This window comes from Egretta garzetta, unplaced genomic scaffold (assembly GCF_000687185.1).
Source record: "Egretta garzetta isolate BGI_Z169 unplaced genomic scaffold, ASM68718v1 scaffold411, whole genome shotgun sequence".
Classification (NCBI taxonomy): Eukaryota; Metazoa; Chordata; class Aves; order Pelecaniformes; family Ardeidae; genus Egretta; species Egretta garzetta.
Window position 1 is genome coordinate 638,216 of NW_009258541.1, and position 23,439 is coordinate 661,654.

Sequence of the window (23,439 nt, forward strand, 5' to 3'; positions counted from 1 at the left end):
TGACCTGCTGGCCACACTGCTTTTGATGCAGCCCAGGATACAGTTGGCTGCCTGGGCTGTGAGCACACATTGACAGTTCATACGCAGTTTTTCATCCACCAGTACTCCCAAATCCTTCTCCACAGGGCTGCTCTCAATCCACTCATCAGCCAGCCTGAATCCATGTTTGGGATTGCCCCAGCTCTGGTCCAGGACCTTGCACTTGGCCTCATTGAACTTCATGAGGTTTGCACAGGCCTGCCTCTCTAGCCGGTCAAGGTCCCTCTGGATGGCATTGATATCTATATGAACAGGAGGGTTACACCATGTCAAGCAGATTCAAATAGGATCTTAAAAGTTGTTGAAGGCCTAAAATAAAAAGGAAATCTAATATAAACAGGAAAATACCTTGTTTTTCTAAAGCTGCAGGAAGTCTTAAGTTCTCATAATACCACAGCTTCTTTGACAAAGCTGCAGTGGTGCTTTTGCAGTTCACTGGAGCCAGGAGTTTGCCTTGTTCATTATGCTGAATATAAATTCTTTCAAAACTAAATCAGGATTTTTTCCGGAAATTTATTTTTGACCTTTTTTTTTTTTTTTCTTTAAATCAGGGTCATCCTGGCCCAAAAGGCCTTAAAGGAGAACCTGTTTTTGCTCAAGGCAGTCTTAAAGGAATGAAGGTAAGACTTGTCATCACGTAAGAGAAAATGCAGTAGAAGAAACACTTTAATGTCCTACAGGTTGCAGGGCTGATGCTGCAGGTTAGATTGCTCATGATGCTAGACCTGGGTGTCCTGGGTATGTTTGAATGCAGAGCTGTCAAAAAGGCCTTATAATAACTTCATTAAGACAACGCAGAATACTCTCAGAATTGCTTGGTCTTTGCAGCGATCTTGTTTATCCTATACTGGGATGCTGGGACACTGCTCGTTCTGTTACCGTTCAGTGTAGTTGCCGGTCCTTCACTTGTCTCTGGAGAGCTAGTACCATTCGTTTGTGGTGTCGAATCACGGATGTGAGGAATTTCTTGTAAGCTTATCCTGACTTATATGAGGTAGCATATGTGTTTCTAGATGCAGATGTAGCAAAGGAGGGGCCCCCAGCTACACTCAGAACTTTCCTGTAACTGACAGCTTTGCATGTGCCAGGTCTGTTGAATTAATAGCTCAGGAAACTCCCAAGTGCATGTTTAGATTTCCACTGTGAGATCCTAGCTGCCTCCCAGGGCTTTTTGTACTGGGAGGTACCAGTAAGTAATGAGTCATAGTCTCGGTTTAAATACATGAATATCATATCCCACCCATAGTATTCCATCCTTTGCCACTGTGATGTTAGGATTTTACTCTAAGGACCTCACCCTGAAATGTCTGTATCAAGTCTGTAATTTTATTTCCTGTACAGAAAATACAAACTACTTCTGTTTATTGTTCAGAATAGTATATAAGTTCTTGAACATGCTCATGCAAAAGATTTGGGGTTTTGTTGCCTGAAAACAAACACTCACCAGCTTAACATGGGTTTGATTTTTGCCAGAAGTACTAGGTTTGGAATAAATATACAAAGGATTCAGTACCTCTTTTGGTACTGAATTCAGAAATATTTAGCAGTCCCATGCTTCATTAAATATTGAAATTATTGAGAAATTTATTCTGTCATGTAAGGCCCCTCATACTGACTTTTTTGGTCAAAATAAAGAACTTTTCTAAAAGTCTGCCCACATTGTAAGTTGGTAAAAGTTAAATAATCTTTATTTGCTTTGGTGTTTATTGGAAATACAGATATTTTGATATAATAATATGCTTTTATATATTTTATAGTGGTTTTGTAATGAAAGTTTTTGATAGTGTCTTTGCCAGTATTTATACAATTCATACAAATTTTTTTTTTGTGCCACTTTAGTTTCTCTTGTTACCCATAAATAAAATGGTTGTTTTGGAGTTTTGGAATCTTTCCATTACCCAATTTAAATATGGAAGCACAGGTGTCAAAATATTTTCCCATTTATACTTGATCTAATATTAACTAACAGCAAATATTGCTATTTATACAAAACTTAATGTTACTTTTAGATTCTTGCAATAACACAATGTAACTTTTACTCATGCATTTATCATTTAGGGAGAAAATGGTCTTCCTGGATTGGATGGAATTTCTGTAAGTTATTTAATTTGGGAAATAATGATTTTAAAGAACATTAAGTAGGTAATTTTTCTTGTATTGGTTCTCAAGAACACTTTTCAAATTAGTGGGCCATGTATTTATATGTGTGATACCAGTAGCAGGAGCAATTCCAGCTTTGTAATGGTATGAGTTATGGTACCACATTATGGTAGAGGAAGTCAGATTTTTGCTATTATCTGTTCCAGTTTTCCTTTTTCAAATCAAACTCCCTCTACCATTGAATTCTATAACTTTGATTTTCAAAATACATCTAATAATATTAAATGGATTGTTACAGTATTTAAATTGGCATTCTTAATTAGGGTATATTACTTAATGTTTCCTGAGACTCACTTTGTCTTTGATTGGGGTTTGATGGGGTAAGTGCTGCACATTCTGTATTTGTCCTATGTTGTTCTTGTAGGGCCCCAAAGGTTTTCCAGGTCCAATAGGTTCTGCGGGCCCTATAGGATTACCAGGTTTGCAGGTAGGAGACCTCAACTGTTGCACTTGTTGATAGAACAGTTCAAAATGATGGCAGTTTTCCCTCCTTGTCTGTGCTTGTGTTGTGACGAGCAAAAGCGTGTGCGCATCTAAAAGGACTGAGCACGGCTGACTTCAAGCATAGAATACTTACACTTAGATAATTTAATCCAATCACAAGAGGGAAGGCTCCTCTCTAGAGCAGTGTTCAGAGCAGCAACGGTGAATGAGGGCTCCAGCAAAGCCCTAGAGTGCTGTCTGCAAACACTACATTATGCTATTATGAGCACTTCCTTGTCTTGGGACTAGAGGGCATATGCTGACCTTGGCAGGTTTGGAGCCTTTGTCATCATAAAATGTGCTAAAGAGTTGCTTTTTTAAGATACTACAAGACAAGAGAATTTCCATTGGTCAGAGGTAAAAATGAACTATGTGTTTGTTGCTTTTAAATTTAAGTTTGCTCTTAACCACAATACCAAAGGGCTATGCTGTCTATTATAGATGTGAAGACTTGAAGATCATGTGTATCAGTTATTTTTGCTTTGGGGGCAAATGATGAATGTTCAGGTACCACTGCAGATCCCAGCATTGCTCCAATTGTGTGCATCCTAATTAAGTCAAAAGAAATAAAGTCTTGATCTTGTTCACATTTAGGGTCCAATGGGTCCCCCTGGGCCACCAGGTCCAAAAGTAAGTACCTACCTTTCCTGTCTTCTTTCTACTGAATCTTTCTGATTGTTGGCTTTTTTAACCCTGCTGTTGGCCTAGGTAATAGTGATGCTGCTGTTGCTGTTGTTTTGTTAATCATTCATCATTGTGTTTTTTTCTCTCCTAGGGTAACATGGGATTAGGCTTTCAAGGAGAGAAAGGAGAAAAGGTAGGTGAAACTTGTTCTGTTCTGGAAAGAGTATTAAATAATGCTCTAGTGTTCCACCTTGATTCTCTAGAAAGTGGCTAGGTTCTTGCATTTTCTTCATTTCCTTTTTGTTTTCTTCTCTTGGACTGATTGACAGTCCAAATACTAAAGAATCTTGTTGGTTCTTTATCTGTTGGTACACAAAAAACAGATGGGAGCTTTTTCTGGATGAGGAGGAAGGGGAAATTCTCAGTTCAGTGCAGTATTTTCATGGTTATCAAGACATGAGGTCCTTACACGTCTTTTGAATCTCTGTCTTGTAGTTTCTTTGGGCCCTCACCTCTTGTATTGAGTTATTCTACTGACTTCATTATTTTTGGCTTCATAATATTATTTGGGCCAACCAATGTGTAATTTATAGTCTCACTGTCCTAAATGGGTGTCCTGCAGTCTGTGTAAGAATTTACACTGGCACAACAGGGCTTCTCAAAGTTCTCAATTTGGGACTTGATTCTGCTGCTGTTAAAATTGTTTCTCAGCATTCTACATCGTTTCTTGTCTTCTTTTCTTTCATATGTCTCCCCAAAGTTTTTCTGGAATGTTTTCCTGTTGATTCAAAAGCTGAGCCTTTTTTTTTCCTTGCCATTTTTTGTATCCACAACTCTTCTGAAACAGATTTATTGCATTTTTTTCATTTTCATTTTCAGTCTGATCTTTTGTCTTCCAAGACCAAACTCCTAATGCCAGCATTAAGGCACGTAGATACTATGTACATGGGATATAGAGTGTCTTTTTTCTGATTTCACAAGCCACATAGGAAATCAAACAAGTTCTGCCTATGTGAATAGCTTCCTCTTTTGCCAACAGGGTGATGTAGGGCTGCCTGGCCCTCCAGGTCCCCCACCATCCACTGGAATACTCGAATTCATGGGATTTCCAAAAGGGAAGCAAGGAGAAAAGGTCTGTAAATTCAGCTTATAATTCTCCCCCTCCTCATGTTCCTTCATTCAGGGCTGAATGAAATCACTGGGCAGTGAGGGCTGTTATATTTCCAAATCAAGATCATTTTCTGTACTAGTTTAATTTGCCAGATGGCTATTGTGGACCGCTGGAGAGTGCATACCTCTCAGAAGGAGAAATCTGAAAGCTATTTAAAGGTTTTCATTGTTAATCCTAAAAATAAATGAACTGCAGTTCATTTCTGTTGGACCTGTGAAATTGTGTCAACTGAAGCAAAAAACCCAAATCCATTTAGAGAAAGAAATAAAAATCTCCAGCTCTTTTGCATTGGTTATAATGCACACTACTCTGAAATAATCAGCTTTCTCTCCTTTACTGTTATCCTGGCATTTACTGAGATACATATTTAGATTGTTAGTGTTTTTATTAAAAGCTATATGGACCTGCTACGAGCATGAAATTTAGGCATACTGAATTAATCTGGGACCTATACAGGCTGGTTTGAGAGCCCAGTCTGAGCTTGCTTGAGCCCCTGCATAAGTCATGAGAGGTATTGACTGACTTAGTGGAGTTACATTAGCATGAGGTGAGATTCAAACAGACGCCATTCCTTTTGGCTCACTCTTGAATTTGTAAGCAGGACTGTGAAGACATTATACTATCTCATCATATGTTATTTTGCTGCTTTCCGTGAAGTACTGTGCATGTTCCCATTCCCTAGATGACGATATGCAATGCTTCTAGTTTGACTGCTAGCAGAGGAGGACAATAGAAAAACAGTTCCCAAGTAATGGTTTTTGAAGCCATGGGAAGTGGTCACAGTCTGTTGCATGCACCGGCACTGTGCTGAGAGACACCGTATCTGGCACGCGATGACACAAATCAAGTATACTTGCCGACAAACAAATTACAAGGCCTTGCTTTAGGAGACAGGAGCATGATGGGTGGAATGGGGAAAGTCTTGCTTTCACAGACACAGTGATTTATTGTGTTCACCTCTTCCCCTTGTCAGGGTGAGCCAGGCCCTCAAGGATTCCCTGGAGACAAAGGATTGCCTGGTGTGCCGGTAAGGACAGAGGAGAGTTTTTAATATATGCCTAATATGGGTTAGATGGTTCAACACCATCTGAATAGCTCACAAGGTCTCTACAGGAGTTTCTAGGCACCAGAGTACTTTGAAAATCTAATTAAAATGTCCACAAGACTTTTTGAACAGCATAACTGTAATCTGATAATATTTTGTCCTGGAGATGCAAAGAAGATAATGCTGTCCTCCTGTAGATGTTACAAACAGCCAGTTTGCAGAGACCTGCAAGTAGACATACCCATTACATGGCCACTTGATGGCAGTGTTTCTTGATGTCCCACAGAGTGCTAGACATGTTTTTAAAAATCCTGGGTTTTTTTCCTTTAATTATGTCTAAACATATTTTTTGTTATTTTACTTTAAAGTTGTAAAGCACATGCAGATCTTTCTGTCTGTCTCTATATATACCCTTTCAAAATGGGCTGTTCCAACATTAGTGCTCGTAAACTCAGGAATGTGTAGCAGCAGCTCTGTATGAATCAAGAACAACAATTTATCCCTGGGTTCCAGAGAGCTATTTCCCAGCTTATAACCTTTTGTAAACACAGGTTATTTCAATAAGTTTAGGGAATAAATATTTTGTGGAACTTCTGACTAATAAGATAAATTGTTTGCCAGTTTCTTCAACGTACAGATGTTCTTAGTAAAAAGACATACAAGAAAAACCTGTACATGAAGCACAGTTTGTTATTAGCCTTTCTGGACATGTTCCATTACATGCGTGTTTAGCTTTATGCATCACAAGACGCCCATTGAAGCTGATGGAGTTGAACATATGTGTGAACTTAACCACAACCATAAGATATTTCAAGATTGAAGCCTGAAAATTGCTTAACTACTGTAACTCTCACTGAAATTAAATCCTGGTGTTCTGTCTCTGGATTTGATACTTCTTGCTGACTGGGAAAACCACCAAACGTTTCCAAATGTTGAGCGTGAAAATGCTAGTTTTGTGTCATTCTTAGGCTTTAGAAATGAGAAAGGGTGCTCTGAGCACTGCCTTGAGCTGGTGCTGTTAAGAAATGAGATTTGAAATAATTTCTAAATGTAGAATACAATACAGAATAGCAGCGGCAGGACTTTGTTGTTAATAGCACGGAGTTACTTGCATTTGCTACAGAGAGATGTGCCGTGGTTTAAATGGATGGAAGTCATGGGGAATGAAGAAGATGACAATGTACTGCATATATTGCTAAATCTGGTTGATACAGGTTTTCTTTCTGAGGCAAGAGAGTCCCAGCAGAAACAGTCAGTTCCCCTTGTCTCTCTGTTTTACTGTTTATATTAATAGATGAATTTGTGCTCATGTTGTCTTAGGGCTGCGCTATTCAATTACAAACAGACCACAGATTTAATGTTGACATTTTTCCTTAGGGCTTTGGAGGTGTTGGAGAAAAAGGAGAAAAAGGTGTGCCTGGCTTACCAGGTGGCAGGGTAGGTAACTTTACAAAGTCCTTAAATGCCTGTTCTCAAACACATGCAGTGGGCCTTTCATCGACAGAAAGTTGCATTCCCAAAGCATGTAGGAGTCTCAGACAAAGGGCTGGGTCCCATAGTAGCCAGCGCCATACAACAACAGAACCAACCGATAGTTCTTATCTCAGTAAAGTCTCAGATTAAAGGTGAGATGAAAGATGTATACAGACAAGGCAGTCCAAGAAAATCATGCAGAAGTATTTAGTGGAGGTCTTAATACTGCAGGGCCCGTGTTTTTCCAGTTTTTTTGAAAGCTTCACAGAAACAGAAGCTTGCAGGAAGTCCAAATGAAGACAATAAAGAGGCCTTGCAGGGGCTTTAGGGAGCTCTTAGTCAGTGCCAGAACCAGCCATGAGAGAACACAGATATTTGAGGAAGAAATGGGCAAGCTGGCAGTAGATGAAACTAGTCAATGAATATGGGAATTAACAGCCTACTTAATCACACACGAACCATAGATTGTTCGAACCACCATGACCCTGCAGAGACGTGCTTATACACAACAGGAAGACCAAGGCATTCTGTTCTGCATCTGCAGAATAAATTGCCAAGACAAAAAGTCTTGATTGCATTGTTTCATGGCTTTATAACTACAGACTACCTACCTAACTTCCTAGTAAGTTCAGACACCGTGACTTGAACCGACGATTAGAAAGACAGTGGCTAAAGAAGGTTAAGACTTCTTTTATCAATTATTCTGCTGAATTCTTTCAATTATGATCATTAATATTTGGGAGATATGGAAAATCAGCGGTAGCTTCTCCTTTCAAAAGTCTTACCTTTTTGTTCTTTGGTGCTGAGATATTTGCAGGCTGATATAATAAGACCAGACTGAGATGGAGCCTCTGAAAGTTAATGGTTTTTTGCTGTTCTAGGGTATTTTGGGACTGGATGGATCTGATGGGATTCCAGGAAGAAAGGTGAAATTTCTTTTATTTTATATCGTACTTACAATTACAGAAGCCATCTAACTGCTTAAGATCTACTGACTTCCTTATCTAGTGGTTCCAAGTTCTGTGATGGATGAACGCACCTGCTTTATCAAACTAGTGAGAGCTAGTTAGAAGTCCACGTAAGACTCTAGATCCCTTTAACTGTCTCTCTAGCTATCCCTATGTGTTCGGAGGACCACCTCCACAGACTGGAAATTGTACGCTCCCTCCAGGAACAATCAACTGCCCCACTTTTCCCCTTTTGGGGGTGGAAATGGGCAGGTGATCAAGTGGCTGAAAACATGTTAAAGCACTGCCACTTGCAGGTACAGCAGTGGAAGTTGTTCAAGAAAGCAACTTTCAGAAATACAATTTTCATTTTGCAGCCTGGAATTCAGTCACCTTGTTGTATATTTTGCTTTATCTATGTCTTTTTCAAGATATATTGAAGGGGATGGTATCTCCTATATAACCTAATTCATATCTGTATGTTAAAATTATATGATTAAAACCAAACCCTTTATGACAGGTTTCTTAGCAATACTGTGTATAGGCTATATTGGGGCCTACAGCTGTCCAAGACTTCAGAATTGCAAGCAATGTTTAAAGTTAAGGTTCCCTGCTCCAGAGCTCTTGGAATATCCCGTTTTGTCTGCAGTGGCAATGGGATTGCAATCCATACTGGGCCACGTTGAATATGTTACCCAATAGAGAACAGTAGATCACTTCTGTGTAGATTTCCAGTCACACACACAGAAGGGGAATTTTGGTGTCCATGAGAATGCTACCAGGGAATGGAGAGCTGGATTTCCCACTGTCACTTTAAATGTTTTGGTGCCAATAATTTGTTTGAGGGGGAACAGAGTGGAGGGGAAAGTGGAGGGGACAAGGAAAATAATGTTCTAGACTCCTTACTCCACAAACATTTCTGTGGTTCTGTGAGAACTCCAAGGTGTCCTTCTGATTTGGGCACCCTCATGCCAGAGCTCTGGTATTTTGTGAGTGCTGAGAAATTGATGCCATGAGTTTTCTCTTTCTTTATTTTGTCTGCACATGTTTGGTAGGACAATGAATTGGGTTTGTGATTCAAGTCCAGGCACTGCAGATGTCTCAGCTAACAAATAATGCCACTGTCTTACTGTCTCACTGTGTAACAGTGTTCCCCTGTGTGACTTTGCAGGGTCATCCAGGTATTCCAGGCTATCCAGGACTGGATGGAGTCGAAGGCATGAAGGTAACTTCTCACATGCAGATACTAGAGCATTGCTTTTTTAAAAATACTTGCATGAATAAGCAAGTATAACTGTCCCAATCAAATCTCTTCTTTACTTCTGTATCCCTGTAATTTTCAGTATGTTTTGGTTCCTCATTTACTTTATTGTTAAGGATAAAAATGAATGGTTGCTGAACTATGAACACTTCACTATTTTAATACCTTTACAATGTTCATTCATGTAACTTCATGACTTAAAATTGTAGGTACAGTCTCTCTGGTCTCCTTTATCCTTACACCAATGCCATATTTACTGGACAGTTGAGGCAAGATTAGATGGAAGTCAGTGGATGTTAAGATAGTTGCCAAGGCTATTTGAAGGCTTAGATCACAGATCTACAGGTATTGACAAGCCTGAAAAGAATGTGCTCAATTTCTCCTACTGGAGATAGGCAATGCATAGCAGACATTTTCTGGGTATCTCACAATTTGGGTAGTCAGGCATCTGAAAACTGAGTGGGAAATGCTTGGAAAGCAGTTTGCTACCAGATATTGGTATATGGTTGGCAGACGTGTAAAATGGAAGTAATGAAGGGCTTTTTTGTGCAAAACACATGGAAGAAGTAGTAGTACAGGTCTATGCACAGAGGAGTATTAGTGGAAGAAGCAACAAAGTGTGCACTGCCTTGGCTCACCGCATAGGGTTTATATTATAAATATGACGGCAATTTGGCCAACAGTCAGATTTTGCACTTGCTGTTTCAAAGAGGATTTGATACTGTGTTAAGAGTGAGAGGAAGGAATGATACTGCAGTTGTCACAACTTGCTTGTTCTACCTGGGTGATTTTATGGAGGAATCCATTTTTCTGGCAGCCCCTAGAAATTCAGGATTCCAAGGCAACAGGTAGCTGCAGTGATGAATACTTTTAAAAATGGGTATGTTCATAGCAGCTCACTCATTTTTACCACAAGGTGAGCAAATATGATCTACCTAATATTGGTAAATATGCTGATATGATAGTTGGTCTCCAGTACACACGGTTATACACGTCTGTGCTTCCTGTTGAGGTAATGGGATGCCTTCAGAGGATAGCTGGATAGTAGCAAACACTTTATCTGAAGCAGCCATCCGTTTCATCAGACAGGAGGTAGGTAACTCAGGAGAGCAGATGACTCTGAATAGCAAAAGAACAAAGCGAATTCTTCACCAAGACGAAGAATGGTGGTTAGTGAATGACCACAGACATTGCTGCCATAACACAGTCTGTTTCCTGACAAGCAGTCTTCGCCTCCACCACCCATCTGAATGTGGCATGAATCTGTTTTCTTCTACAGGGTGAATTAGGTGACATCGGTCCCCCAGGCCCTCCTATTGTTATTGACAGAGAAGGTGTAGTCATTTCAGGTACGTTTCCATTTTGGTTTGGAACTTGTCTAAAGCACTTTTTCTGATCCAACTTTCCTTCTTACTATATTTTACCACTTTTCCACATTGTGTACTGGGTCTAATCCATCCCATGTTATTTTTCCTTTAATTTCTGTATCATTGGCATACAGGTACATTTGGTCCCATGTTTATAACTTTGGAGTTTACAATAAACCTTTCATCCCCACATTACAGAACGATGTTTCAAGGCAGAATGAGATTTAGTGCCTGGGAGGCTGACTGTGTGTGAGCTGTGTGTCTACCTGTGTGTCTGTCTTCAGTGTACCAAGGAAAAATGGCTTCCTTGTGTTGCTTGGAAATGGGTGCTCTGAATGTCATTCTGCTATTATTTGTCGATCCGTGTGGTAAGAATATTGTTGAGAAAATGAGCTTTAATTAACACCACAGCTGATTGAGACCTGGATGGGAACAGTCTCTAAAGGTATAAAGGTAAGGGTACGAATTGTATGATCCATCCTATTCTTCCTCCTTCACATGCAGTCAAGTTTGAAACAACCTCTAATAAATCAGGAGGAATTTTTCCCATTATTGTTAACTTTGACTAACAGGCTGACAGCTTTGCAACTTTTGCTGTCAATGAAATCAGTGGCCACAAGGGTAGTTGACTAAACAGGGTCTTTCAACAGAAATTCTCATGAGATTTTCTTCCTTGTTTCTCTGTTTTTGTCTAATAGGTGCCCAGGGTGACCCTGGAAACCCAGGAATACCTGGTCCTCCAGGAGATGAAGGGATCAGTGGTTTACCAGGCCTTCCAGGAGCTCCAGGGTTTCCAGGCCTAGAGAGAGGTAAAGCAGCTGCTAACAGTGCCCTTAGCAGGCTGTTTTCTGTGTTTGTTGTTGAGAAGACTGTGGGTAGTGGCCTGGAGATGGTGACAGTATTGGAGCAAGCCTCTCCCTGCTCCTTCAGCTGGCTGATTTGCAGACTGCTGTTTGAGACATAGGAGGCAGGGGTGACACACAGAGAAACCAAGTATGTTGACTTGGATGGGAGCAGAATTAGTCCCACAATGATTACAGCCCAGGTAGGTCTTCAGGTGTGAATATTTGGTGTAGCAATGTACACAGGAGGTTGTTTGTTTGATTTCCATTTCAAGTGAGTTGATTGGCAGAACCTTTCCTACATCTTAAATAATACCAAATGGTTTTGAAAAAAATTTTTTTAATGACTTTTCATATTTGCAATGGAGTGCTAACAGATAGGCTCGATAAACCCACTGTGGTTGGAACCCATTTGTGCCTCCAAAAATCTCACTTGAAAGTTTCTGTTTCACTTGAATGTCATCTGTGAAGGCCTGGCCTGCAATGATCCAGAGACTAGGAACTACTAAGGAAATTATCTCACTCAAAAGAAATCAGAAAATAAATAAATCTCAATCTTACATAGTTAATTGACTAACTGGTCAGTGGGACTTAAATGCAGCCCTGTGAAGTTTTTTGGATAACCAAAAGAGTGTGTAAATGGGAACCAGTTGGTGCCTCCGATTAGTAAGTTTATCTTTGTGTGCAATCATAAATTATTCTGTGCTAATATGGTTGCAGTTCCGGGCACAACAGTAATTTTCCTAACATTAAAAATACTAGAATGTGTTTTCTGCTAGAGAGCTGCTCATTGTGTCATTGTTGTCTAGATGGAATGGGCCCTGGAGGGTCTCCAGGTATTCCAGGTCTTAAAGGTGAAGTGGGAGAACCGGGAAGAGCAACGATTGGATTACCGGGCACTCCCGGCAGAGATGGTTTACCGGGTCTGCCAGGAGCACCAGGATTGCCTGGTTCACCACGTAGGTATATTTTTAACATCTTTTTTTATATTGGATTCAGAGTGAAATGAGACAAATAATCATTTATATATTTATTTCTTTGCCAGTGAGGATTATTCATCTGTAAATCTTAAACGTTTGCTTGACACCTGATTGGGATTGTAACTCACAACCTTAAATATATATATATCAGCAGCCACCCCTCTGAAGTAAGAAAATACAGCTAATTATTGTTAGAGTGGTACTCTGAGAGACTGAAGCACAAGGTTATGTAGACACAATTTATGACATAGAGAACTTTGAAGTTCTAAGCTAGTCTCCTACTGACTTAGATAAAGAATAGACCATGACCTTACAAGCACTTGGGGAAAACATCTAGTCTTGTGTATCTTTGTACCAGGAGTCAGATAGAATCGTAGAATCATTGAATGTTTGTGGTTGGAAGGGACCCCTAGAGGTCATCTAGTCCAACCCCCCTGCAGTGAGCAGGGACACCAGATCAGGAATAGATAGGATGCCTGAAGAGACAGTTTTCAGAACTAAGGAAATGTGATTTTATTTTTACATGTTCATTTGTATGGAGCCCCCAATTGGATTAATTATGCATTGTTTTGTTTTTCTCAGAAATTGAATATTACATGAAAATGGTTGATTTTACACAAACCTTGTGTTTCACTATTCTGCCATAAACTGAGTTCAAACAGGCTGTTTTATTTTTGAGAGCCAACCTTTCAAAACAGAGCACACTCCAGTGGTGGAGCCAATGAGCGTGGTCTGATGAAATGATTTTCTGTGGAGATGGAATAAGTGCTCTCTTATCAATAACTGTTTGCTAGTCAAATCCGGCTCATTTTTCTGCAGAGTCTGTAAAGCTCTTGTAGCTGTTTTTAGCTGATGGTTGCAGTTTGTTTCCATGGAACATCAGACGGGTGCTGGTCAGCACTCCGTCTTACTGTTGTCACTGAGGGGAAGGGTTTTCAGACACAGTAGTTTTTAGATTATGTTAGATCACTTTCCACTGCTGTTTCTGTCAGCTCATTCTATTCAGCATATAAAGAGATGTAGATAATAATCCTGCAGTTATAAAGTGAGGGACGGGGAAAGTCCCCTGAACCTTTTTGCCATTTAGTCTCTTTCCTGAGCTGCGGCAACTTAATGAGAGGTCGAGCAGCTCTGCAGAAGGCAGGTTGCCCTGGGGATGACTCTACCATGCCAGCAGCAGGAGAGGTACTGCTCGTATACGATAGCTTCTGTGCCAACAAAAAGGACAATAGCCAGTCATCGCAATCACCAGTACATTGATTTGTCCCCTCAACTTCTATCCATATGAGCCTTAGCTTCTCCCAGAGCTGTAAAGGCACATCTGCTTTGAACTTAGTAATTTGCCCTTCTTTATACAACCTGTTCACAGTTTGGTTAGTTCTTCAGCCAACTGTTAAGTCTTTGAAAAAGTGCAATGGTAGAGCAGTAGAGGAATGAAACTGTTGCATTCGCATTGTAAGAGCTTTTGCTTTTCTGTATGAGAAGCTGGAAGCAAACATATGGCAGAGGGCTGCAGCCTGTAATACCAACCAAGTTTCATCTCCTTGTGTAACTTCCGCAGTTGCAGTTTGATCCGGTGCCGTTTCTGGCAGTTGCATAACTGACATTGTAAGTAATTAATGAGCTGGAAATCTAGCCTTCTCATGGCTTTTGCTTGCCTTCTTTCCGCATATAGGCCCTTCATTCCCCCCAGACACGATCCTGAATGGGAGGACTGGGGCCCCAGGGGAGCCTGGACAAAGAGGGCTGCCAGGAGCCTTGGGTCCAAAGGGGTACAAAGGTAACTGACTCTTGTTTTGGGAGAGCCTTTTGGCGGTCACTGGGCCCCAGAAAGATATTTACATGTGGTTAATATCCTGAGGTGGATTAATATCTGATGAGGTGGAAGTGTCTTTATGACAAATCACAGGAAGCTGAGATGGATTAAAGGAGCCAACAGCCTTTACAATTTAGAGATAGTTGTGCCCAGCACTGCCAGCAAAATCCTATTTCCTACTTCCTATTCCACTCAGGCAAATAAGCAGATAAACAGCTCATACCCAGAAAATTAGCTAAGTAAGTTATACTTTAAAGCCATAAGACATAATAAAAAGACTTAGAAATAAAATCTTGTTCACTGCTTTTTGCAATATAGGCTGAAAATGACAGAGAAAAGTTTATTCTCCTCTGTACTTAAAAATTATGAGAATTTGGGTCTTAGTATGTGACAGAACCAGCAGCAAAAGCGTGATGACACAGACATCACTGTGCTTTGTTTTGAATCCATGGCCAGTTATGATTCAGGGAAATACAAAGATATCCAGCTGAGGGTCATTGTAACCTACGGTGAGTGGGAGCATGGATTTGCTTTCTCTGACATGTAACTATCTCTTTACAAAACCACAAGACTTCTGTCATAAAACTCTCCTAAAATCATCTGTTTAGGAGAGTCTAAACCTTTGGGAAGAAGTCAAGAAGTGCTGAGGTTCGTGCTGTACATGGTAATTTGGTGATGGGGATTGCATAGAAATTAACCTGGACAAAACTTGAGCTCCACTCGCTTGACACTGACATCACCTGAGCAGAGTAGGCACAAAATCAAATCATATGAGAATGGCTATGTCCTAATTGAGTCAAATACTGCTTTTGGAGCTCTTGCAAATGAGAAAGGTCTTTATCCAAATGAAACTGAGTTTGGAGTGTTGACTGTATTTTCCAGGAGAGGCAGGTGATTGTGCTTGTGATGGAGGAGTTACAAGAGCTGGTCTAAAAGGCATCTCAGGTCCACCAGGTCCTTCAGGAAGCCCTGGTGTGCCTGGGATTAAGGGCATTGGTGGAGACCCAGGCACTGTGGGTGCACCAGGACTGCGAGGCCCTCCGGTAAGGCAGGAAGAGTTTATATTGGTTGTCATGAATTAAAGGCGAAAAAGTGCCCATGTACAATTGCTGGTGTTGATTGTAGTGAAAGCAGAACACATTTTTTGCATAATTTCTTCTACTTGTTTGGATTGAAGAAAAAAAAAAAAGCAACCCAGAAACTGATCTGTGAAAAGAAGCTGAAAGTAGAGAAATTGTCACAGAGAAGAAATGGTTCTTAAGTTCTGAGAACTGCATTTAGCAGTCAAGAGGAAAACGGTAACAATTATTTGTGCCAGGGCTTCTTGGCCATAGGCATACATGGATTAGACCCAGGATTCTTCCTAAGTGAGGGCTGGCTGGGGAAGCAGATATACATCTGCATGGAGAGAAGACCTGAAAAATCAAATGGTGAGATCTTTCCACACCATTGCTCATAGCTATAAAAACTGTGTGCCATAGATGCAGTCTCCCTCTCAACTGCTGTATGCTAAATACATTAGTGAGAGTTGAGCTGGGTTTTTTATGAAACAGCAACCATAACAAACAGGATTTTCCAGAGTGCTGAGCATTGCTCATTGGCAGTATTTACTTTTGAAAATCGTAGTCCATAAAGATACCCATCTTTTGTCTTCAGAGTATATGTTTATCAGTGTCAGTAAATGCAGCACAGCAAGTAATAGGGAAGAAGATTCAATGCTTGGGCCCTGTTATATCATGTAATGTTCCCAGATGCCACCCAAGATTGCTGTCACTATAGTGCTATATACCACTGTTTGGCTTGCCACTGTAAAGCTGTAGTGACTCGATTGAAACATTTGGAAATAATCAAACTTCCTTTTTTTTTTTTTTTTTTTTTTTTAGTGTAATGTATACAATAGGAAGCCCTTTGGAGATTCTTTCTAGCTCCAGTCGTTGTATCCTGTTCTCATATGACATTTTTAAGAAGCAAAGCCTTTTCTCTGCATGTTCATATTCCTGGTTTTTTTTCCTTTTGGTCTGTAGGCTTTGGCTGGTCAGCAAGGTCTTCCAGGCCTTAAGGGTGAAAAAGGAGATTCATCCTATGCAACAGGCAGAGGTGCTCCTGGGGACCGTGGTGCAACAGCACCCAGAGGACCTTCAGGCATTCCGGGAACCCCTGGCAGGGATGGACTTCCAGGCTTGCCAGGCCCGCCAGGCCCTCCAGTAAGTTCAGATTAACTTAGCAGTGCTTCAGAATTGGAATAAGGAGCAAAGACAATAGAAAGGCCTGGCTTACTAATCCTGATTAGCCCTGTGGTAAGTCTCCAAATACATAAAAAGCTCACAGTCCTTGAGCACAAATTTGTCTTGGCCAGGATTAATAACTGACACTTGTTATGCCTCTGGCTACCCAGTCAAGAGATAAACTTCCAGTAGTGGGGTAGACCCTAATGCTATTTTATGTTGTGTCCTAAAAGATAAAAGACACTGTAGGCATAATTATGACTTAAATCTTGGAATAGAAAAGTCACACCAGAATCTTTTTAATTAAGAAGAAAGTAAATGTCTTTCATAATACATAATATTTACATTTTGGCAAACACAACTTAAAATACTATTTTTAATAGTCACTGAGCTTTCCTGCATTTTGAAATAATGATGGATAATTTACAGTGGTTTCCTTGTACCTTCCCAAGCCCATCTGAATGTTGCACAGAACTGACCAAACTCTTATGCATTTGTTAAAATGATAGTGGTGTATATTCTTTTTACATCTCTTTGATTTTCAGCTATAATTGTCTTTGTTGTGCACAGGGTGATGGTGGGCTAGGTTTCCCAGGTGAAAAAGGACTGCCAGGATTACCTGGCTCCAAGGGCCATCGTGGAGAAACTGGTTCTCCTGGTGTTGGATATCCAGGTCCTAGTGGAGTTCGTGGGCCGCCAGGTGACCCAGGAATGGATGGGGTTCCCGGACAAGCAGGTCTTCCAGGGCCTTCAGGTAGGTGTTGTGGGGTCTGTTCTTATTTTGAAAAGGCACAAAGCTGCTACAAGCCAAGTGGCACTCAACTTACTGCTGTGCATGTAGCCAGGCCACAAGATTGCATTAGATTAAAGATTTCTCTTCAAATTAATTGAAAGTGCTCTGTGGGCTCACCAGACCTCACACAGCAGTCACAGCTTTCTCAAGTTGTAATGCTCAGGAGGACATAGATAATAAGCAGAAAATATTTGAGTTCAGCACTCAAATACTAATATTGTTACATGAAGCTGCTCACTATTGCTGGAGAACCATTTTACACCAAAGGTAGTTAGGAAGACTGATAAAATGAGGTTTTTAAAAAGCACAGCCTACTTCATTGTCCAGGTAAAAATAGTAACTCACTGCTATATGAGACTTCTGAATCAGTTTTCAGAACTATTACTATTATTGAAATAAGAAGAGCTCCAGATTTTTTTTGAAGAAGCAGCTGTGGTACGTTGTATGTATGAACAGGCGTTGGTGAATGAGGCATTGTCATGACAGTCAGATCGGGAGTTCAGCTATGACTGGTGCAGCCAGCTCTGAGCTGTTTACTTCCCTGAGGTACTAGAGTTTGGCTCAGTCGATATGTCATTATATGTACCTAAAGTGTACCATAATGACAAGTGATCAGGTCAGTAAATATAGGTTTGGTGATGTTTCATGTATGACATTTTCTGTTCATTCTCAGCATTCAAACTGAGTTAGGTGGAAAGTCTTATGTCTAAACGTTTATGGAAAATGGTTTCATAACAATGGCTGCACAGAGCTAATCCCAGTGCCTTGATTCCATATCAGCCATTTAAATGTAATTTAAGGTAAACAGTACTTTTTCTTTGCTGCTGCTGTTTTTCAGTGTATTTTCCGTTTGTGTAAACTTAGCCTTCTAGGTTTGTAATTAGGTCAACATCAATAATGCAGAATCAATATATATTTGCAGGCATAATATTGTTGCATAGGTTTCTAGGCTGATAAACTGATGTTCTGAGTTTAAAAACCTTGGTGGTAAGGCCACTACAGTATGAGGAGTTGGCAGAGGAATCTTAAACCCCGAGGGGGGTACAAGCTAGGCCAGAATAGCACTGGGAAGGTTGCACAGATTTGCTGGATGGCACGTTACCTCACATCAGTGTCATGCTGGGTTGTTGTTATGGGGTGAGGAGACAGCGAGCATTAATGTCCCCCTGGAACAGTCTGCATAAGCTTTTTTTCCAATTCAAGTCACATGCTAAATGCTAAAAGCTTTACTAATTCATAGCTATGAATGCTTACATCTTTGTTTGGTAAATTGTCTCTTACAAAATCCACTAAATTAAAATTGCATTGTAAGATAAGTAAAAGTAAAATGCTCTGTGCATGATGTGAACTCCAGATATTCTGCGGAGCGCATCAGAAGCCAGCTTATTATGAATGCTACATCAAAGCTTTGCTAACAATGAACGGTCCTTTGTAGAAGTGTATCTATAGTCAAAATATGTGAGAAAGTGTGAATAAGTCATTAGCCGGTTCAGTTTGCACCTCCATAGAGTTGTGTAAGAAAACTTGCAAATGCATCATTCCCTCCATGCTAGGAAATAATTTGCATACATTAAAAGGGCCTTTGATGTAGTAAGTTTCATCTAATATTAAAGAAATGTGTGTGGGTGGAAGACAATCATTTCTTATACTGCCCAGACTGAAAGGCCTTCTCGTGAAAATGAGGAAAGACATTTAAAAAGAGACTGTGACCTATTGAAGTTACCACGTCAAAGACACCACTGAGGAATTTTGCTCGAGTTCATGCCACGTGCAGTAATACAGGGTGAAACAGTCTTGCTTTGGCAAAGTCTAACTCGGTATTTTATAAAAAGCTAGACTGATTTTACCTGGTATTATGAGATTACTCAAAAATGTTGGAATTGCCCATATTTTGCTTTTACGGCTGACATGATGGTTTCATAATTGTTTGATTTCCTTGATACTGGGATATTATTGTGTAAACTGTGGTAATGTAGGGTATTAAGTAGCTGGGAAACACTAAGTTTTGCTTATATAATTTTTACACTAAGTCTTGCTTACATCATTTTGAAAAACACACAAGGAAACAGTCCTATTTGCTTTTCAGTTATCCTCACATGAAATATCCGTTGTTCAAGTATTCTACAGCTGGCTGATAATGTCAAATATAGAATATGCTATTGTACAAAGTTGTTTTCGGAAAACTCACGTAAGACAGTCCTTAAAGCCATGTGATGCGAACGCAACAGTATTAATTAAACTTCCCTTTCTGTGCCAGTTGCTGTCCCGAATGCTTGCTTTTTGAAAAATGCCATTCTTTATTGTACTGTGTCTGAGGAAGAAATATCTCAGAGATGGACCTCAGCTTTTTGTCTGATAAAGCATTCAGCATCAGGCTCACATAGGATTGCAGAAGACCAGAACTGGAATTTTTGTTTTGTGTCCCCACCATTTAACTTTTACTTTATCAAAAGAATGCCCTGCCAAAGTGTACCCAAGCGCAGGCAGCAACGTGTGTTACATCTTGCAGTCATGGTATTAGGTGCCCATGTCTATCTGAAGCATAAATTGGATCATAGGCATTTTAGTTTTGAACCTCTGTTCTTAAAGCTAGTAGTGACTATAAAGATGAATTGCTGTCACAAATGAAAATAGAGCACTCTTCAGCTTTAAGAATGGAAGCGTTATTGCAACTCTGTGTAGATATGTTATCATGAGTACAGTCATTTTAAATGCGTTTTGCTATCAGTGAACGCCTTACATCAAGATAAATGTAATGAATTGAGAACTGACCTTTGGTTCTCTCACATCAAAGTAGAAAATGTTCTGATGTTTCCTTCAGAATTTGCATAGCCTCTCAATATGTGAGTAAATTAGACACCCTGGGGGTTGTGTACCCTCTCGTTCCCTGCTACATCTCACTTTCCACGTGAGCCTTGCTTTTTCTTTCTTTAGCTTAGTAGAGCTGATACCTGTTAGCAGCCCCCAACTAGCTGGAATTTGAGATTAGGTTTGTTCTTTCTTCTCACGAGTCTGAATAATGAAATCATGAAAATTGGGGTTGAGGGTGGAATGAAAGGGGATAAAAATGGGAGGTCAAACCAGAATCATTTGGCAGTGTCATTTGGCACTGTGAGAGAGGGATGCTCAAATCTGCCTACCCTGGGGTTTGGGGCTGACCCCTAAACGGAAAGCTTAACTTTCCATCTCTAGTTGGATGTAGGCATCAAAGTCAGAAGATTTTCACACAGCCTTTTTTCTGAACTGAGGTGGAATCTATTGACAAGAACCCAAGAAGAATGTCATTGAACCAGTTCTTGGCACTGTTTCAACCAAAAAATGTGTAGGAATCTTTACAGCCTTTGCACCAAAAAAGACATATTGGGTTACTTGATGAGTTTTTGTCCTGGCCTATGTCATTTTGAGGCCCCTATTCCCACTGTCAATGTCAGAAGCAAAGACCCGTTATTTATTATCCATACAGAAGTCCACTGATTTGATTGGATTTATCCAGGAAATAGTTTGACTCAGGGTCTTTTGTAAATACAGTTTTCTAGTCAGCTGAAAATGTTAATCTTTTCTGTAAAAAAGTGTTTAATTTGTGTTGCTGCACTGGATGAAATCCTTCCAGTGTTGCCTGATTTAGACCAGATTACCTCCTCAGGACTGAAAGCAGTCTTGTACAATTTGGAGTGCTCTTGAATGGCTGATGAATACATTTGGCTTGTCAGTCTGGGAGTGGAGCTTGAATAGCAGGATCCTGCAAAGAGAGTTGCAAGGAAATGAGAAGCAACGTATCTGTGATACCTGATGATCTCATCCTTAATCGGCCTTGTAGTTGATGCCAGATTTGAATTAGCAAATACTGGGCAACAGTGCAGTTAGGCAGCTGTTCCTCTGTGCATATAAAAGTGTTCAGAAAAAAAACACCCCTCTTCCCCAAATTTTCTTTAGTAGGCTTTAGTAGTATGTAAACTCTCTGACTAAATAGCTTATAAAGTCCTTTAGATTTTCAGTTTTAGAAAGTACATCTATAATAGTTTAAGGCTAAGCCAGCAGTTACAGTGTAGGAACTCATTCTATAGTTCTAGCACAGACTCCTCTTAAAATAACCGGAAACATTTCTGGAGTTGGAAGGTCTTGAATTAGTTTTTGTGATAATAATTTCTGTGAATGTGATTTCAAATTGTCAGTGACCTACAAGGAGGAATGTTGGAAGTGCTGGAGATCTTTCAGGTCAATCTGATGTGCTAGCAATCTGATAATGCCACATAAATTTCATTTCACTGAAGAGGGATTGCTAGTACAAACAGAGCCTTTTTTGGAGAGGTGGAAGTCATCAGTCAAAGAGCTTTGCAACTGCTGAGTCTTGTTTGCTGCTAATAAAGTTTTAAGCCATGCGGTTATTTCTTAATCTGACAGACTGTAGAAGAAGCAGTTGGAGAGTAAGATTGAAATAAAAAATCCTTGCTATTTTACCCTCCATGCATGCATCTGTCTGGCCTAAACTCTTGGGTGACAGGGGCTTTTTTAAACACCTGTCAATATTCCCTAGAGATGTGTTTTATCATGCATGTGCACATTTATTTTAGAATTTCACACTATAGCATACTGTTTATATACAGCTTAGAAACATCCTCAATTTTTAAAAGTTAGGAACACCTATCAGCTCCCACTGACTTTGAAAGCTCTCAGCCTAGACCTGAAGCTCTCCAAGTCACGGACCGCCTTTTCAATGCCTTTTGCGTAGCCTCTCCCATAGGGCAGACCAGTTGCTGAGTGGAAGCCATGGATATCATGCTACAGCAGTAGTTGCTACCTGCAATAAGTCAGTAGTAGGGATGAGATGAGACAATTGCCAGTCTCTGAATGCCTTTTCTTTAACATCACATATTTTGAGATATCAACAGTGTTTGTGCATAAGTTCACTCACAGCTACCTATACGTCCTGTAAAAAACATTGGGATACTAAATGTTCCTCTTCTGACCGTCTCTCTGAAAGGGGCTGTGTGCAACTCCAGTGTTTCTTTGTTTTAGGTATCACCTTGCCCTGCATAGTTCCTGGAGCATATGGGCCCCCAGGGACTCCTGGCGTTCCAGGATTGCCAGGTAGGGAGACAAGCTGACTGTAATGCACTGGCTGACTACCAAGAAGCACTTATTCCTCAAGGAAGATAATACTGCTAATTAATCTCCTCCGAGTGATAGTTATTCCAGAGAGTTAACTGGCAGAGCAATGTTCTCTTTTTTTTTTTCTTTTTTTTTTCTTTTTTTTTCTTTTTTTTTCTTTTTTTTCTTTTTTTTCTTTTTTCTTTCTTTTTTCTTTCTTTTTTTTCTTTTTTTTTTCTTTTTCTTTTTCTTTTTCTTTTTTTTTTTCTTTCAAGTAGCCTCTGAATGCAAACCTTTTCCTTCTGTGTTTATGTAGCTGATGAAACAGCCATGGCTTTGAGACTTTATTTAGCTTAAATCGTGCATCCAGCGAGTGTTTTCAGCACTAGATTTGCAGAAAAGATCTGATCCTGTTTTTCCGTCCTGTGTTTTTGTCTTCCACTATTCATTCATTAATATTATTTATTAATATATTTTTACCCTCAGGTCCCAAAGGCAGCAAAGGCTTTCCTGGCATTCCAGGCCAACCTGGATTACACGGGTCAAAAGGACAACCAGGGTCTCCAGGAATAATAGGCTTGCAAGGGGAACCTGGTAAGAGGGAAGTTACTGGAGTTCTTTTTATTGTCTGATTAACGTGTACGTTATTTTTTCAAAAGAGTTGTCTCACCTTCTAGGCCACTTTTCTGCCTGGTACATTCATCATAATGCTCCATTGAGAGCTCCGTTGTACTCCTTCCAAATGCAATCTCTGCAAGCAAATGATTGCAGCTTGGAGGAAAACAAAGCCAATGTTCAAGATACTTGTTACCTGCCTATAATATTATATCGCTGCTGGAAGAAAAGAGTACAAACAACACAATTTGTTTCTCCAGAGACCATCATCATGTGCTTTGTTACAGTTTAGGTTAACTACAAGTTTAGTAAAACTTATTTTAAGCCATGTGGTGCTCTGGTAAAGGCACACTGTACACAGTGTTTGGACTCATTTTAGCTGTGGGAATTTCTGATGGTTGTGTAAATAAAGGGCAAGAAGCAGCGGTGGTGAGGGAAGGTTCCTGAAGCTATGTTGCTGTGTATCCATCAGGTTTCTCTGGATATGGCTCTTATCCTTTCAATAGGGGG

General features: G+C 40.1%; 1 protein-coding gene across 1 annotated transcript in view; it reads left to right on the forward strand.

Moving 5' to 3' along the window:
- COL4A6 (collagen type IV alpha 6 chain) overlaps window positions 1–23,439 on the forward strand; it is a 119,885-nt gene that overhangs the window by 81,068 nt on the left and 15,378 nt on the right. Inside the window, 13 exon segments of the mRNA XM_009646512.2 lie at window positions 5,451–5,504; window positions 6,900–6,959; window positions 7,877–7,921; window positions 9,114–9,167; window positions 10,483–10,552; window positions 11,269–11,379; window positions 12,222–12,371; window positions 14,068–14,172; window positions 15,091–15,251; window positions 16,233–16,412; window positions 17,004–17,187; window positions 22,243–22,314; window positions 22,801–22,908. Of these exon segments, the coding sequence (XP_009644807.1) occupies window positions 5,451–5,504; window positions 6,900–6,959; window positions 7,877–7,921; window positions 9,114–9,167; window positions 10,483–10,552; window positions 11,269–11,379; window positions 12,222–12,371; window positions 14,068–14,172; window positions 15,091–15,251; window positions 16,233–16,412; window positions 17,004–17,187; window positions 22,243–22,314; window positions 22,801–22,908 (1,354 nt within the window).